The 14,137-nt window shown below is 38.4% G+C and overlaps 1 protein-coding gene across 3 annotated transcripts in view; it reads right to left on the bottom strand.

The window, feature by feature from the left end:
• Window positions 1-4,835: 4,835 nt before the first annotated feature.
• Window positions 4,836-14,137, bottom strand: part of PTPRC (protein tyrosine phosphatase receptor type C) — a 118,216-nt gene continuing 108,914 nt past the window's right edge. For all 3 annotated transcript variants that reach the window (XM_064664477.1, XM_064664476.1, XM_064664478.1), the window contains 11 exons: window positions 13,775-13,900; window positions 12,204-12,361; window positions 11,604-11,739; window positions 10,857-11,006; window positions 10,324-10,414; window positions 9,882-10,015; window positions 8,875-9,009; window positions 8,430-8,552; window positions 7,688-7,866; window positions 6,886-7,021; window positions 4,836-6,140 (listed from right to left, as the gene is read on the bottom strand). In XM_064664477.1, coding sequence (XP_064520547.1) covers window positions 5,868-6,140; window positions 6,886-7,021; window positions 7,688-7,866; window positions 8,430-8,552; window positions 8,875-9,009; window positions 9,882-10,015; window positions 10,324-10,414; window positions 10,857-11,006; window positions 11,604-11,739; window positions 12,204-12,361; window positions 13,775-13,900 — 1,641 coding nt within the window. In that variant the 3' untranslated portion in view covers window positions 4,836-5,867. The remainder of the gene's footprint in view (window positions 6,141-6,885; window positions 7,022-7,687; window positions 7,867-8,429; window positions 8,553-8,874; window positions 9,010-9,881; window positions 10,016-10,323; window positions 10,415-10,856; window positions 11,007-11,603; window positions 11,740-12,203; window positions 12,362-13,774; window positions 13,901-14,137) is intronic.

Raw genomic sequence — 14,137 nt, 5'->3', positions numbered from 1 at the left:
GCTTCCAAGTAAGGAGAAAACCTAGAAAGCTGATAAAAATATTCAAATAGGAAGAGGTCACAATTCAGTAGCTGAAGCAAGAGCTACAGAAGGAAAAGTCAGAGACTTCATCTAACTGGACTGTGGAGACGAGGGTAAGGATGTCTGCAAGGAGGTTGGCTGTGAGTTGTGTCTGCCCTGCACTGTGACTGGACCAGGGCAAGGCCTTATTTGATAGTGGAAATGCCTTGCTCTCTCTGGAAGGAGACATAACTCTTTAAGGAATAATTTATTAATGCCATTTAAGAAATTGAATTCCTGTTCTGTGAGAATTTTATTTATGCTAAATCAATATATGAAGTCAGAATTTCATTTTATTGTTGAATAGAAATTATATTAAGAAAGCAGCATAGAGAAAGGAAACACTTAACGATACTGAACTGTTTTAGTCTCAAAGTGGTTTCAACGACACAATGATATATTAAAAATAATAATTATTAAGTATTTCAGAAAATAGCAAGAGCAAAAGAAACTACAGTGCTAAACTTAGAGCCAGATACTTTTATTCTCAAAATGACATATTAACATTAGTCAAATAGGATTAAAATGATTCATCATTCTTTTCCTCAAGAAAAAAAAAATCAAAATTGACACTTCTTGCCAAATCTGCATTTGGCAAAAACACCATTTTCCAGTGGTAACTTTCTATTGTCATTTTTTTACCATTTTTCTCTGCAGTTGAAGAGCATGCACATTGACTTCTATTGCAACATCAGGAGAGCTGACAAATACTTATTTAGTAGCCACTGATGCCAGCAGTGATTTAGTCTGTGACAACAGGAGCACTGTGAAGGCATGCAGTCTCCTGTACCTCACCTGTGGCTTATTTTTTGCAAATTCATTTCTGAAAACCACAATTATAAAGCCCATCGGCTGCACTGCCCCACAAAAAAAGTTAGTACAGGCCCACCATGTCAACTCTGTTTTTCTTTCTTGAAGACGAGCAGCTGCCAAATCAACAGCTCATCGTTTTCTGGCTCGGGACGTAATCTCACACTCAGGGCTCTGAACGATGCGTGCGCACACCCACGGAGGCACGTACACACTCTGACTCTGAGCTAGCACTTGGTCTTGGACAGGCACAATCTCTGCAGTGCTGCATAAACAAATGCCATCTTCATTACCTCAAATGGCTCCATGTTACTGAAAATGGAGCAAGCTGGATGCACTGCAGGAGGCTTGGAAGAGAGCAAAAGGCATTTGAAGAGTTTCAGCACAGCCTGCTGGGAAGCTCTGAAAATACAAATGGTCTGCCCCAAGTATTGATATGTGTGAGCTCTGGCTCTCAGCTAACTGCCAGGCAAGGTCAGGCTATCATGAGGGTTCATTTCCAAAACCAAAAATTTGATTCTGAGTGCTAAAATTGATCCAAAATAAAGTTCCTTTTATTTTTTCCTCTGTATGTCAGACAGTCACATTTACGACTACATTAGCACTGCCAGCCATGGCACTGTGCAGATGTGGGATTCAAGGGACAGCCCACCTGTAAATAATTATCCACCTATTCCTCTGAAAAAAGTTTGTTATGTTAATTTTAAAAAAATCAGTAACATTATACATTGCTGATGCTGGCAATCCTGAGTCTGAGGACGTAATTATTTAAGGTTAAAACAATGAGATTAATATTTTACAATAACTTGTACTAGGTATCCTTCCCAAATAACTTTTTCATACCTAGAAAGATCTCTGAGCATCCACTTGCTCAGTACTTTTGTAGTCATCACCTTTCTTTCTTTCACATTGAAAAGACAGATTGACTTAGAAAGCATTGTATAAATTGTTGCTGTACCTTTCAAATGACTGGATTCTATTCTTCAGAAGACTGAAGTTTTTTCTGAAGTAGAGCTGGTGTATAGAGATACGTGCTGTATCCTATAACTGATTTTTTTTCTTCTGTTTTAGTTTTCCCTAGTCTAAAACACAGCATGTTGGTTCTTGGCAAGCAGTTGCTTTACGTATGGAAAAATAACTGTGGTACATCTGTGTAGAGCCCTCAGGGAATTTCTGATATACTTTTAGAGGCAATCTGCAGAATGTACAATGTCAAAAAACCCCTAGGCCTTTGCAAAAGCAAGACATCTTGTCAAAGAGATAAGCATTGCTACTGGAGAGTTTTTCTGAGGAGTGTTAAATAAAGGACACAACTTCCAGCTTAATGAAACACTTGTCTGGAGCCACTACTCTCTACTTTCTGAGCTATCTCACACAAACAAACAGCTCATGATGGTAGTATTTTGCTTCCCTTTTTAACTCCTGTCTTCAAAACTGCACGTGGCTCAGACTTGCTATCCAGCTCGGCTTGTGCCTCTCGTCCAAGCTTTAACCCAGGTTTCCCGGTTTGCAGCAGAGCTCGAAACTCACTGCCTGCTTCACTACAGCAGTGATGTCCTCAGGGTAACAGTGGGAGGTGGGGACCCTCCAGGCCTGGTCTAGCCCCTCGGGCTCCTTCGTGAGCTTCGAGCTTCTCCCTTTCCCATCAGTTCAGAGCAAGGGGACAATGCTCTCCCTTCCCCAGGGGAGGGAGCTCAGTGCCGCTGGAGCTCTCTGCTCCAGCCGGCTGAGAAGTGGGACAGCGAGTTCATGGACACTGCCTGCACGAACGGGTGGGAAAAGGAGCAGGCACAAACATACCCCATAGGACCCCAAATGCAGCAGTGGAAGCTGAGGTGTGGGAAGGCAGCAGGGCTTTTACCACTTCTGGAAGGGCATCCCTGACAAGTAGGGCTCTGTGTGCTGGCCCTGTTTTGTGTTGCATCGTAATGTACACTCTGAAAAAGTTTTAAACTTTAATCTCTTGCTCATTATAGAGCACAAGAAGCAGAAAAAAACTAAACAAAATCTAAACTAAACAGAAGCAAACACACACAGTCCTTTCCCAGTGCAGTTATCTGACCGAGCAGAATCTTTTGTAGACATCTTCCCACACCGGACTCCACCGTCACTTTTCCACGCCCTTTTTTATGTCAGCTTCTACCCAGAAAACTGTGGGAGAAATCCAGCCCCTTTGGTCACATAAACACTTGATTACCTTAATTTGTTTCTTAAACTCCTCTCCCAGTTTATCCGCTGCTTAGTTATTTTTATCCTGGACTTCAGATTACAAACTGCTCTCCAACAGCAGCTCACTCAGCTTGAGGCAGTGGTTAGCAGTCTTTGTGTGGCTTAGCTCTACTCGAGGAAACCAGTATTTTTCATCTTACTTTGAGTGTTTGTTTCTCAGCTTTTAGGCTATGCCATGTCTCCAGTGTGCTACAAAAGTGTTCTTGCCCTGACAGAGCCAGAGCAATTCCTAGCAAAACTTATTAGCTTGGGCTTGATGACTCACCTGTAAAATGCTTCACTGTGTTCCTGGGGAACCTGAAATTAAGCCTAGTGACTATGGAGCATCCAGCACAAGGACCACCTTCTACAAGCTCTGTGTCACCACCTCGTGGATTTTTGGAATCCAAAGGACAATAGAGAAGGCAAAAAAATCATCCCTGACACACATAGAGAATTCCTAGAAGCAATGAGAACTTCTAAGCTGTGTTAAGACAGGCTCCCTCAGTTGTCATACTGAGATTTAATGAGATTGAATTGCACAAAGTGTTCTTTAATTTGAAAATAATTAAAAGCCAAGAGCTCAGTTTATCTCCTTGTGACTGTAAAGAACTTTACTGCAAAAGTGGTTCACATTAGGCATATTTAAGCAAAGCTCTGTTTCTCTGATTAGACTATAATGAAGATAAGCATGAAGCAAAATTTAAGATATTTCAGGACTTTTCTTTCAAAATACATGCACAAATCAGGAGTTAACTTGGCATTCTTTTTTTTTTTTTTTAAATATGCCATCAAAAGAACATCAAAATCATTCTAGAAAGTAATTTAAGAAAACAAAATTCCCAAAATTTTTACAGTCAGGTGGTTCAGGAGCTTAAAAACCACAAGAACCAATTTCTAAGGAATTGAGGTGTATGAGTGCCTCAGATTTAACACAAAATGAAAATTTTGGTGTAATTTTTGGTTTGGGAAACATATCAGTTATTCCTAAAAGTGTGACTAGTCTCTTGTTTCCACACATTTATCATAGGAAGCCTCTTTATTTTTCTACATCAGCTACCTAGAGAAGTTTTACAGTGGCCAAATCTTAAAAGAAGGATCTTCAAGTAATGCTAAATTTGCAATTTTGACATGTTCTTCTAAAACTAGCCAACAGATTTTGGGCCTACAATATTTTTCAGATTTTCTTCCCATTTAGTCCACAGATGACCCGCTCAGCTTTGTTGGTTTATCACCTAACACAACTCCAGCTGAAAAGACAGTTCAGCTGACAGCCAAGGGGAATCCCACTGCCTCTGTGTCTGCTTGCTGCCACTTGTTCAAGCAAGACTGCCAGGAAGCACTTATCTGAGCTCATAATTGTGAATGAAATATTTGATCTAGAGTAACAGCACAATTCAATTAGTGTTTTAACCAAGTGTGACCGTACATGTTGTTTAGGCAGCTCTCTGAGTATTTTCAATTATGTTTTGTAATGAGAAATTAGGAACAAGCAGTGATAAACTAGGAGCACTGAATTTTTTGCATGACTGTTCCTTTAATGGCTTCAAGCAAAAGGAAAAATAAAGTTTCTTTCCTCTGTTCTGAGAGAGTCATGACACTTACCTGGGCATACACACAGTTTTATAAGAATTAAATGGTGTGTTTTCCTACTGAAATTTGTAAATTTTATCCCTGTATGGGACAGCACAAGATTTTGTGCATTTAGAAGCAAATGATCAGTTTGCAGACATCTAGAGAACAAAATAATTTCCATCTTGTCAAATATTAACTTTTTTATTTGTTCTAAAACCAGTAGGCTAAAATTCAGCAAGAAATAGTAAAAATATCACAACTGTAACATACAAAATCTCATTATGAAAAAAAAAAATCCTGTACCAATTAAAATCTACAAAGTTTTGAGGAAAAGTATCAAAGCATTTTCCAATTCTGCAAAGAGTTTGGATGCATACACGAGAGTAGACTCTTTAAATAAAAGTAAGCATAAGAAATAGATGTGCAAGCACGCAGTATTTTAAGCTCTAGGAGTAAACAGAATGTGCTTTCTATCAGAACTGTTGCAATGATTCAAATGCTGATCCCCAAGCTCTTATAGGAGTCTAACATTGGGATATCAGATTAATAAAATGTGGAGCAACAAGGACACCTTGAGGACAGTTAGAAAAATGCAAAAATTTCTCTTCCGCATTGATATGGGAGGATTTAGATTCCTTGTAGGTCTAAATTCCTTGGAATTGTCACTTGATGTAAACTATAAGCTTCTAAAAGTCTTTGGCAAAGTCCTACAAGTCCCACAAGTCCCACAGAGTATTATTAATGCAGAGCTTGGTCAGCACTCCTGAGATGCTAGAATATGTGCTTACCAAGTAGGTTAACTTACTTGCTAAGAGTTTTGAGGACAGACGTGTTCTTGCAACACACTAATCTTGCTGTTCTGAGTTGCTTTTCTCCTTGTTACAGAAGTAAAAAAATTTCCTTCCCACTGCTCAGCATAGTATTACACTGTACATATTTTTAAAAAGAAAAGTATAAAAATCGTAAAAAGGTTTCTGAGGAAGTATTAAATGAAAATCTACACACAAATTAAACTTCCACAGTTCTTTGTCCCTCTCTACAAGTTTCAAGTATTCCTTTAAATCTGTACCTTTAAAAAAATGATATAACTAAACATTTTCAAATTAAAAAAAAAAAAAAAGATGGGAAGAGGAAGAAATCTTATACTTCTTATTTTGCTTAAGAATTTTTGCACTTGAAAAAGCATTTTTTCTTTTTTTTTTTTAAGTATAGCTCTAAGTTAGAACTGGAGTTGTGGGGCCGTTTGTAGAGCTTTCTGTTCCCTTAGTGCTATCTGCAGCTTTGGAATCATCTTGTATTTCAGGTGGCTCATTTTCCTCTGGTGTTGGTGGAGTAAGATCAATAGTGATCAAATCAGTTTCCTGATCTGTTTTTCCTACTTCACTGCAAAATTCAACTTTATCTTCCTGTCGACTGTTCTTCTTTATTTGTCCATTCTGTGCAGGGTAGGTACTGGCAATGGTGTCATACAGAAACTGGTAATGGTCCTTAAAGATAAAGCAAAGAAAGTTAGTGTGAATGGAATGCTCAGAGTCCAAGAATAAACCCATTCTTTCTCTGTTTTCTTGAATTTTAGAAATGTAGCATGTAGTTGGACATGCTAGACTGCATATGAAGCAGCCTGCACAGTTTTTGGCATGCAGAGTGTTGCTCCTATGGTTTGTTCCGATTTCATGTGTATGTAACGTCTCTGAAACTGCCTGCACTGGACATTCCAAGTTGTCACTCAGTAACCTCCTGGTTGATAAAGTACCAAAAATGTGTTTTTTAGAGTACCTAAGCTGTAAGGAATTTAGGAAAGTCACCTAATAACGTGCCCCATATTAGGTCTGGTTTGTTAGTAAACGCACAGTGTGTGCCACAGAGCCTGTTCCTCTGAAGTGGCTGAAAGAAAACAGTCAGTGCAATGGAGTGAGCCTCCTAACTGCAGAACTCCAGGGACACTGCATGTACATCCCTGAAGCAACTGCAGGAACAGCAATTTATGCAATTTACAATTTCATACTATGGAAACTTTCCCAAAGGTGTTACAGAATTGCAGCTCTGGACATCTCACAGACTCATTCATTCCCATCAGTAAGGGCTGATGCCCAAATAGTGGTAAGTGGCTGTGAATGCTACGGTTAGAGTAAGTGTTCTGTATACAGCAATTATGCATGAGGTTATGAGAACATTCGTGACCATGATAAGTAATCTCATAATTTTTTCTGTTAATTTGTAAGATTTACTTACAAAGGTGGGGACCACTCCCAGCCTGGTGCGACGAAGAGCTTTTACTACTTGGAAAACATCTATTACTTCTTCTGTTTCTGCACTTTCCAGAAGGGTCATTAAAGCACAAAATACACCAGTCTGCTGTGATCCATCACTAGAAGAAAATGCAAAATGTACATGTAAATTTACAACATAAAATCAGCAAGTCTTCTGACTTAATGTTAGATATATTTCAAAGCCTTCATAAAGAATTACTTTTCCAAGACGTTTTTTACTGGACTGAAATTGTCCCAATTAAGTGTAAGAGTGGGACTTGCACAAGACATAGTTTATCTAGAGGCTACTTGGATCTCAAATGCCACTTAAGGGGAAGACCGAAATTCAAAATTTCAGATTTATAGTCTCAACTATTGTTAGCAGGATTATCTTTTGGTTTAGATGTTATGCAAGTCTACTCCTGGAAATGGTCCGAAAAAAGCAGACATATATTGGAGCAAGAAATGAACCTAAGAACTCTACTGGATCTTCCTTAGTGTATGCTATAAGTGCACTCTGACATAGCATTTCACCAGAAAATAGCAGTGCCAGCCAAGAGCAGCCAGCTCTTAACACCTATTCTGCACCCATGGGAAGTGTGCTTGCTTTTTAACACTATAATCCAAAAGGTCAAGCTTGAGCAATTCAAGGAATCTTCTAGGGAGAGCTGAATCTCCAGACATATGGAAAGGCTTGGGGAAAAGGTAGGCATCCTGGAATTATGGTTACTATGTCTATGCAGAACTTAGAGCTAGTTGAACACGTGTGCTGAATTTAGACCCACCGGCAGTGGACGACAAGTGGGACACTGCGGGTTCTCCTGTTGTCCTCAGTGACTTGTCTGGATGGAATTTTTTGTTTAACTTTCTCAATCATGCTGACTAAATCTTTGGGGGTTTCTGGAACATCAAAGCCACTCCACTTATGATACTGATACTGATACACCTTCTGTGTTTCTTTTGTCTGAAAAACAGCAGTGGAGATGTTGTCAATGTTCAGGTTAAAATAAAGATTCACATAGTACCTCTATTGCTGCTGATTTACAAAGGAAGAATTATATTCCTGAGGAACTGCAGAATGATGTGAGTTCTACCTCATGAATATGAGGTAGGTAGACATCCAGGCTTTGCTCAAAATACAAAACACAGTCTTTAGACTCCACTACCACCATCTCAGCAACTCACTAAATAGGAAACTTGAGCTAATTTATCATTATTAACTTCTGGTCTGGAAGAGAAACTTGAGATTAGCTCAGCTGGTTAGAGCATGGTGCTAATAACGCCAAGGTTTTGGTTTTGATCCCTGTAAGGGCCATTCCTTTAAAAGTTGGACTTGATGATTCTTGTGGGTCCCTTCCAACTCAGAAGATTCTGTGATTCTGTGAAAAATATTTCCATTTCTTAGAGCGGGAGGTAACTGTAGTGGGACCTACCCCTTCTCTTTCTTTAGGCTAAGTTTATAAATTTGTTTTCAAATTGAAAAATTCCTTTAAAACTTCCTTTCGGAATTTGCAAAGAAACTCCTACCTTCAGATGTGTAACATCAAATGCCCGTATGGTATAGCTTGGGCAACGGTTGACATCTGTCATTTGAACTTCTATGCCATCATGTGTTTGTTTTTCTTCTCCCCAGTACTGTGCACAGAGTTCCTAAAATGGATAAAAGTACAAGTCAGTGATTACCATTCAGATCTGCTTTTATTTTGCCTTCCACATTCACTTACAGAATGTACTGACTTTAAAGCAGTGGGAGTTTCATTGTATTTTAAAATATTCAAAATATATTTAAAATATAGCATCATGGACTCTTACCTCATTAGAATGTAAACTAAGTAGGTAAATAATAGAACAAATTATATTGGAAATACAAATTCCTCATCCTATGAAACATGCTTAACTGCAGCAAGGGAATGAGAGAGTGCAGTGCAGGGTTTTCTTTGCATATATGTCAGTGTGCAGACGATGCCCCCACCTGATCTCCTTCTTTCAGCTCTGTCAGCATAACAATGACTTTGACTTTTCTTTGGAACACCATTTGCCAGAAGTCAGAAATAGTTTCCTGCAGTGGTCCCTGTGTTGCAATCATGGCTTTCGAACCCCAGTAACCCTAAAAAAGATTTTTTTTCTCTTGAATTCATTTGAAATGTAATTGTCAAATAATAGAACTTATTGTCATTTAAGGAATACACAGTGAAATAAACTAATGAACCATTTTGTTTAGAGGGAAAATACACCTATCACAGTACACAGTGGTCTTACAGGAATTCTACTGTTCAACTGACATTAAACTCAATCCTCCTAACAAGAATATCACTTCCAGACTGACAACAAGGTATATTGATGCTGCAGTGGGTGAGACCTCACCCTGCCATTTTCTGCAAAGCATATTTTTAAGGGCTAAAACATTCAATTCTACACAGCCATTTAATTTTGCCACTAAGATATTGTATTTATACCACATAAAGTTGGTGCACCAGTCGGTTCACTCTGAGCAACCTAAAAATAAAGATACATTTACCCTGAATAGGGATCCTAACTGTGCAGAATTTCAAAGTATTCAGACAAATGGAACTTAGCTAGTAATTCTATTAAAATCCATTACTTCAATAGTGACTGATATCTGCTCTCCTTCTTTGGATGTATAATGATACCAAAAAACTGATGGCTATAATTTTAACTAATAGCATTTTTGGTATATGTGAATAACTATACTCATATTTCACTAGCAGGGAAAATATTAATATGGTTCAACTTGTTGGCAGATGCCCACTAATAGAAATACATGTTATCATGAGGCCAGTCTGAAGACTAGTGGTTTTGAACATAGATGGATTTGCCAATCAACTATCAGATCTTTCTCCCTTATTCAAGTAATTCCTATTCTATTTTGAAACCAACCACAGAGTAGGAGCTCAAGTTAGAATATAGTTTTAGCTGAAAGCTTGTGAAATACTTATAGTGGATCCCCTAAATACATACAGTTATGAAGGAAGCATTGATGTATTTGCTTGATTCCTCACAGTCGCTGTCCTCATCTGAGGAATCATCTGAATCATGTTCACCCTCCTTATTGTATTCGTCTTCGTGCCTGATCGGCACTCGGTTAAAGTCATCTGCATGAGACAAAGTGTCACCCTCACAGCACACAGCCCCTCAGGTATGGCATTAGTGGGGTGGGGAAGGGGGGGGAATAGGAAAAGGCCAGTCCTTTCACAACAGACTGCAGAACAAAGGCTGACTTGTTTGAAATAAACACTCCAAATAATTCACAGGTCAAAAACTCGTCTCTCCTTTTTTAAAACACTATGAGAAGTTTCTAATTTTACAGTTTGAGAAAACTAATCAAATACCACAGTGTAAGGTAATTTGTTCTTACAGAAGAAAACAGCTAAAATAAGGGAAGGTTCATGGATATACTTACATGGAATTATGTTGGCATTCCTATTTTTGCTTCTATTTTCCTCACGATTCCCAGTGTTCTGTGTCCGCCACCCCTTATAGGAAGGTAATCGCTAAAAAAAGAGTATGTTTGGTATTATGCTTGAATAGAATAGTTCCTGAGATCATTGCCTCCCCTCGACACTCACACCCTGCCTTCACCTCACAGTGCCTCACTCCTTACTTTAACTCTTTAAACTTTGGTCACATCTCAACCACAGTTTAAAAATACCTGCTACACCGTGTACTATAGCACAGGGCATCATGCACACAGACACAAGTAATCATTCTGTGATCTCCAACTTTGTTAAAAATATCAACACCAAAAGTAGAAATAAAATATCCTTAATGTACAGCTTTTTTTCATGGAGGTAAAGAAACTCTTTCTGTGCTAGAGAAATAAAATAGCACCAAAGTGATCTATTACATACAGTATCTTGATCTCATGACTATTGTGCAAGGTGCCTTCTGACATAAGTGGGAAGTAAGGGCAACTTGAGTGTAATGCTTATTTACCTGAAATTCTGCCTCCAGCAGAGAAGGATCACTCGGATGGTCTTTCCTTTTCAGATTGTTAAGGTAGGAATGCAGCTCTGAGAGACTGACCTCTGTTTCTCCATACTGATTGTATTCCACGAGTGCTTGATGAATAAGGATGTACTGCGACTGGTGTTTCCCATTTGCAGAGTTTAAACATGAAGTTATTAAAGAGTAAAAAAAAAAATCAGATCACTTTTTAAAACCACTCTAAGGAACTATTACTCCCATGGTATCATTAGTGTTAATAATATTAAGCATTAACATTAAATAGGCATTAAATTCAAGTATTAAATACAGGTATTAAAACTGCAAAATACTTAAATAAGTAAAAAACATACTTCGCATCAGACCACAACTTCTGGTGTACTCTCAACTCAACTGAAAATTGCACTTAGGCAGACAGTTTTTAGAATTTGAAAATTAAGTCTGAGCCTGCAATCCCAATTTTGTGTTTGTGAATTCCATGCCAAAAGAGGGATTATCAAATCTAAGTTGGTTTAGGTGCTCTTTTCTAGACTCTAAACTTAAAAAGTTGAAGTTTCTAAAACTGAAAAGTTATCTTGGAATCTTTTCTCTCTATTAATATTTTCTGGAGCTACATTTCCTACGAACAGCTTCAACTGAACTGTAGCAGCACCCAAGACTGAGCAGTGCACTTCTGAGAAATACTGATGAAGCCCTAGCAATGGAGAGTTCTAAGTGACAGGAATTTTAGTGACATACCTCTACTTGAACCATGAGGCATCGCTGCCGACGCAGCTTCACAACGTAGCCGTAAACATCCACTCTGCCTTCTGCATCCAGCCCCTCCAGCATGGCATCGATTCCTATATATGTCCCAGTGCGCCCAACACCAGCACTGCAAAGCACAAAGGGATCTGTTTATTGAGAGGGAATGGCACCCCCGGTCCCACTCTGAGGGCAGCAGTCCTTGAGAGAGGGAAAGTGAAAAAGTGTAACAACAGAATTCAACCCAACTGAACACAGTTCTAAATTAACTGGTAACACAAACAGCGATGAGTTTGTATTTCTAGTATCTTTTAATGAAAACAAGGCAAATATTGCCAAATGTGATGCTTATAGCCAGAGCAGCCCAACACTGGCTGTTTTCCAAAAGTCTGTGTATCCTCACGTTTTACCAACCTGAATATCTTTAATATCCTTCAGAAAACAGGCCTCCTTGTGACTCTCTGGCTGCCTCATTTTCAAGTATTCAAACCACAAAATTTGGGATCAGACACTTTTGCCACCTCCCTTTTTTAAATAGCTTCATTTCATTTTTATTTAACATTAAAATTTTTTTAAAGAATAATATGTATTTACCTGCAATGAACTACTATTGGGCCACTAAAAAAGTTGCTGAGAGCATTAACTCTGCGTCGGAGTTTGAGAAGGAGATGTGGATCCTCAGGGACTCCATGGTCTGGCCAGCTTGTGAACTGAATATGAGTGACATCTCTTCCAGCTGTCCTTTCTCTTCCCTAGAAAAAGTGAAGTGTGGGGGTTTAATATCTCTCTATATATACATATGTGTGTACATAAATCCAAGTCACTAGAGTAAAGCTTAAAGCGTGTGAAGTTTTGAGTCCTACTTTGATATGTCACTGCTAGACTAAAAGAGGACAGAGATTTTGATAAACATGATTATAAAACAAAATGAGAAAAACATCTCAGTGACATTTTTTTACTGGCTAAGATTTAGTATGGCTATATGAGCATTTCCCCGGTAATGAACCTCCAAATTCTTATTCAAAGTTGAATTACCCAGTTGTGGCAGAGTTATTCATACAATTATTTGCCATTGTTTCAGTAATTATACATCATTATTCTACCAGAACTGCAGAAGTCTCCACTTTCTTGCCAGGTACCACTCTTAAATTCCACAACAAATATTCATTTTCTCTATATAAATATGATGTCAGCGGAACAAAGGGCAGACAGCTCTAAAAATATCAGCCCTCAACCTGCTGCAGTCTCTCATTTCTAACGTCAGATTGCTCAAGTGATGGACCAATGTCCTTGTTAATAGTTAATTCTTAACATCCTGATATTCTCACTGACTTCACACTACGTTACAACTTTCTTTCAATCAGACTGCTTCCTGAGTAAATTTTAAAGCAACATGAGACAGCAGAATAGGAATTTCCAGCTGTAATCATGGATAAAGATGGGTGGAGTCTGTTCCCTTCACTGAAGATCTGTCAGCAGATTTACTCTTTGAATCTTAATGCTTTTAGCTATGACTTATGCTCCATTTATCCTCATTGAAACAGTTTTCAAAGGGCCTAAGATTGAGCATTTGGCCTCAGATGGCAAATTTTGTTCTCAATTACACATAGAGCAACTAACATGATTTCAGCTGTATAAAAGGTAGAAATTAACCAGCCTTAATGATTCTACACATAGATAAATGGTAATTTTAAAATACTTATGCTCATAAATGCACTTGGGAATTTGTGATTGTCCCCCTGTGCAATTATCATGAGGGTAGATAATGGTGATCTGTGAGTCACGTTGATTTTAGTTGCAGAGGGTTATGCTGAGATACACACAAACCAGCAAAATTTCTGTGTTACAGAACAAACTAACGTCTAAGGAAACCACAGTGTGCATATTAATTTTTTTACTACTTTGCATATTAGTAGTTTCATCTTAAATGTAGATTGTAGAAAATTAAGGAAAATACATTTTGAAGTTGGGAAATACATATCTAACTCATATTTCTTGCAAGGAAGGACACTAAGTTTTCTAAGAAGTTTTCTTGGAAGCTATATGTTGCTTGGGAAAATACAGCAGAATGTCTTCCATAGATATCTGACTCTTGTCTCTTAAAAGTACAAACTCCAAACAGACACTCCAGTTCCAGTCAGTCTCACACTTTTGAATCAACTTACATTTGTGATGTGTAGTTTCTGAATGACATAGTCTGGACATGTTTTACTTTCATTGATCTTCACAATGATGTCCCCAAACGTTGCAGATCCATTCTCCATTGATGGCCAGTACTGGGCACACTTGTTCTATGAAGATATGAAGTTAGGTGAGCAGCAGGACAGCAAAGCGGCAGAGAGCTGAGAGCTAGAAAAAGGTCTGATTTAAAATAGATGGCAGCTCAGTATAGTTTTTCCAACTTCTCACAGGTCTTGTCCTCTCCTGAAAAGGCTGGCACTGCTTAGGTAAATAATTCCAAATATCCAGCAATTCAGGTCTCTGACCTGAAGTTTATGGTCATTTTGAATTTAATTTCAGATGTAAAG

The sequence above is a fragment of the Pseudopipra pipra genome, chromosome 9 (genome assembly GCF_036250125.1).
Source record: "Pseudopipra pipra isolate bDixPip1 chromosome 9, bDixPip1.hap1, whole genome shotgun sequence".
Lineage (NCBI taxonomy): Eukaryota > Metazoa > Chordata > Aves > Passeriformes > Pipridae > Pseudopipra > Pseudopipra pipra.
This window is presented reverse-complemented; position numbering and strand designations above follow the sequence as displayed.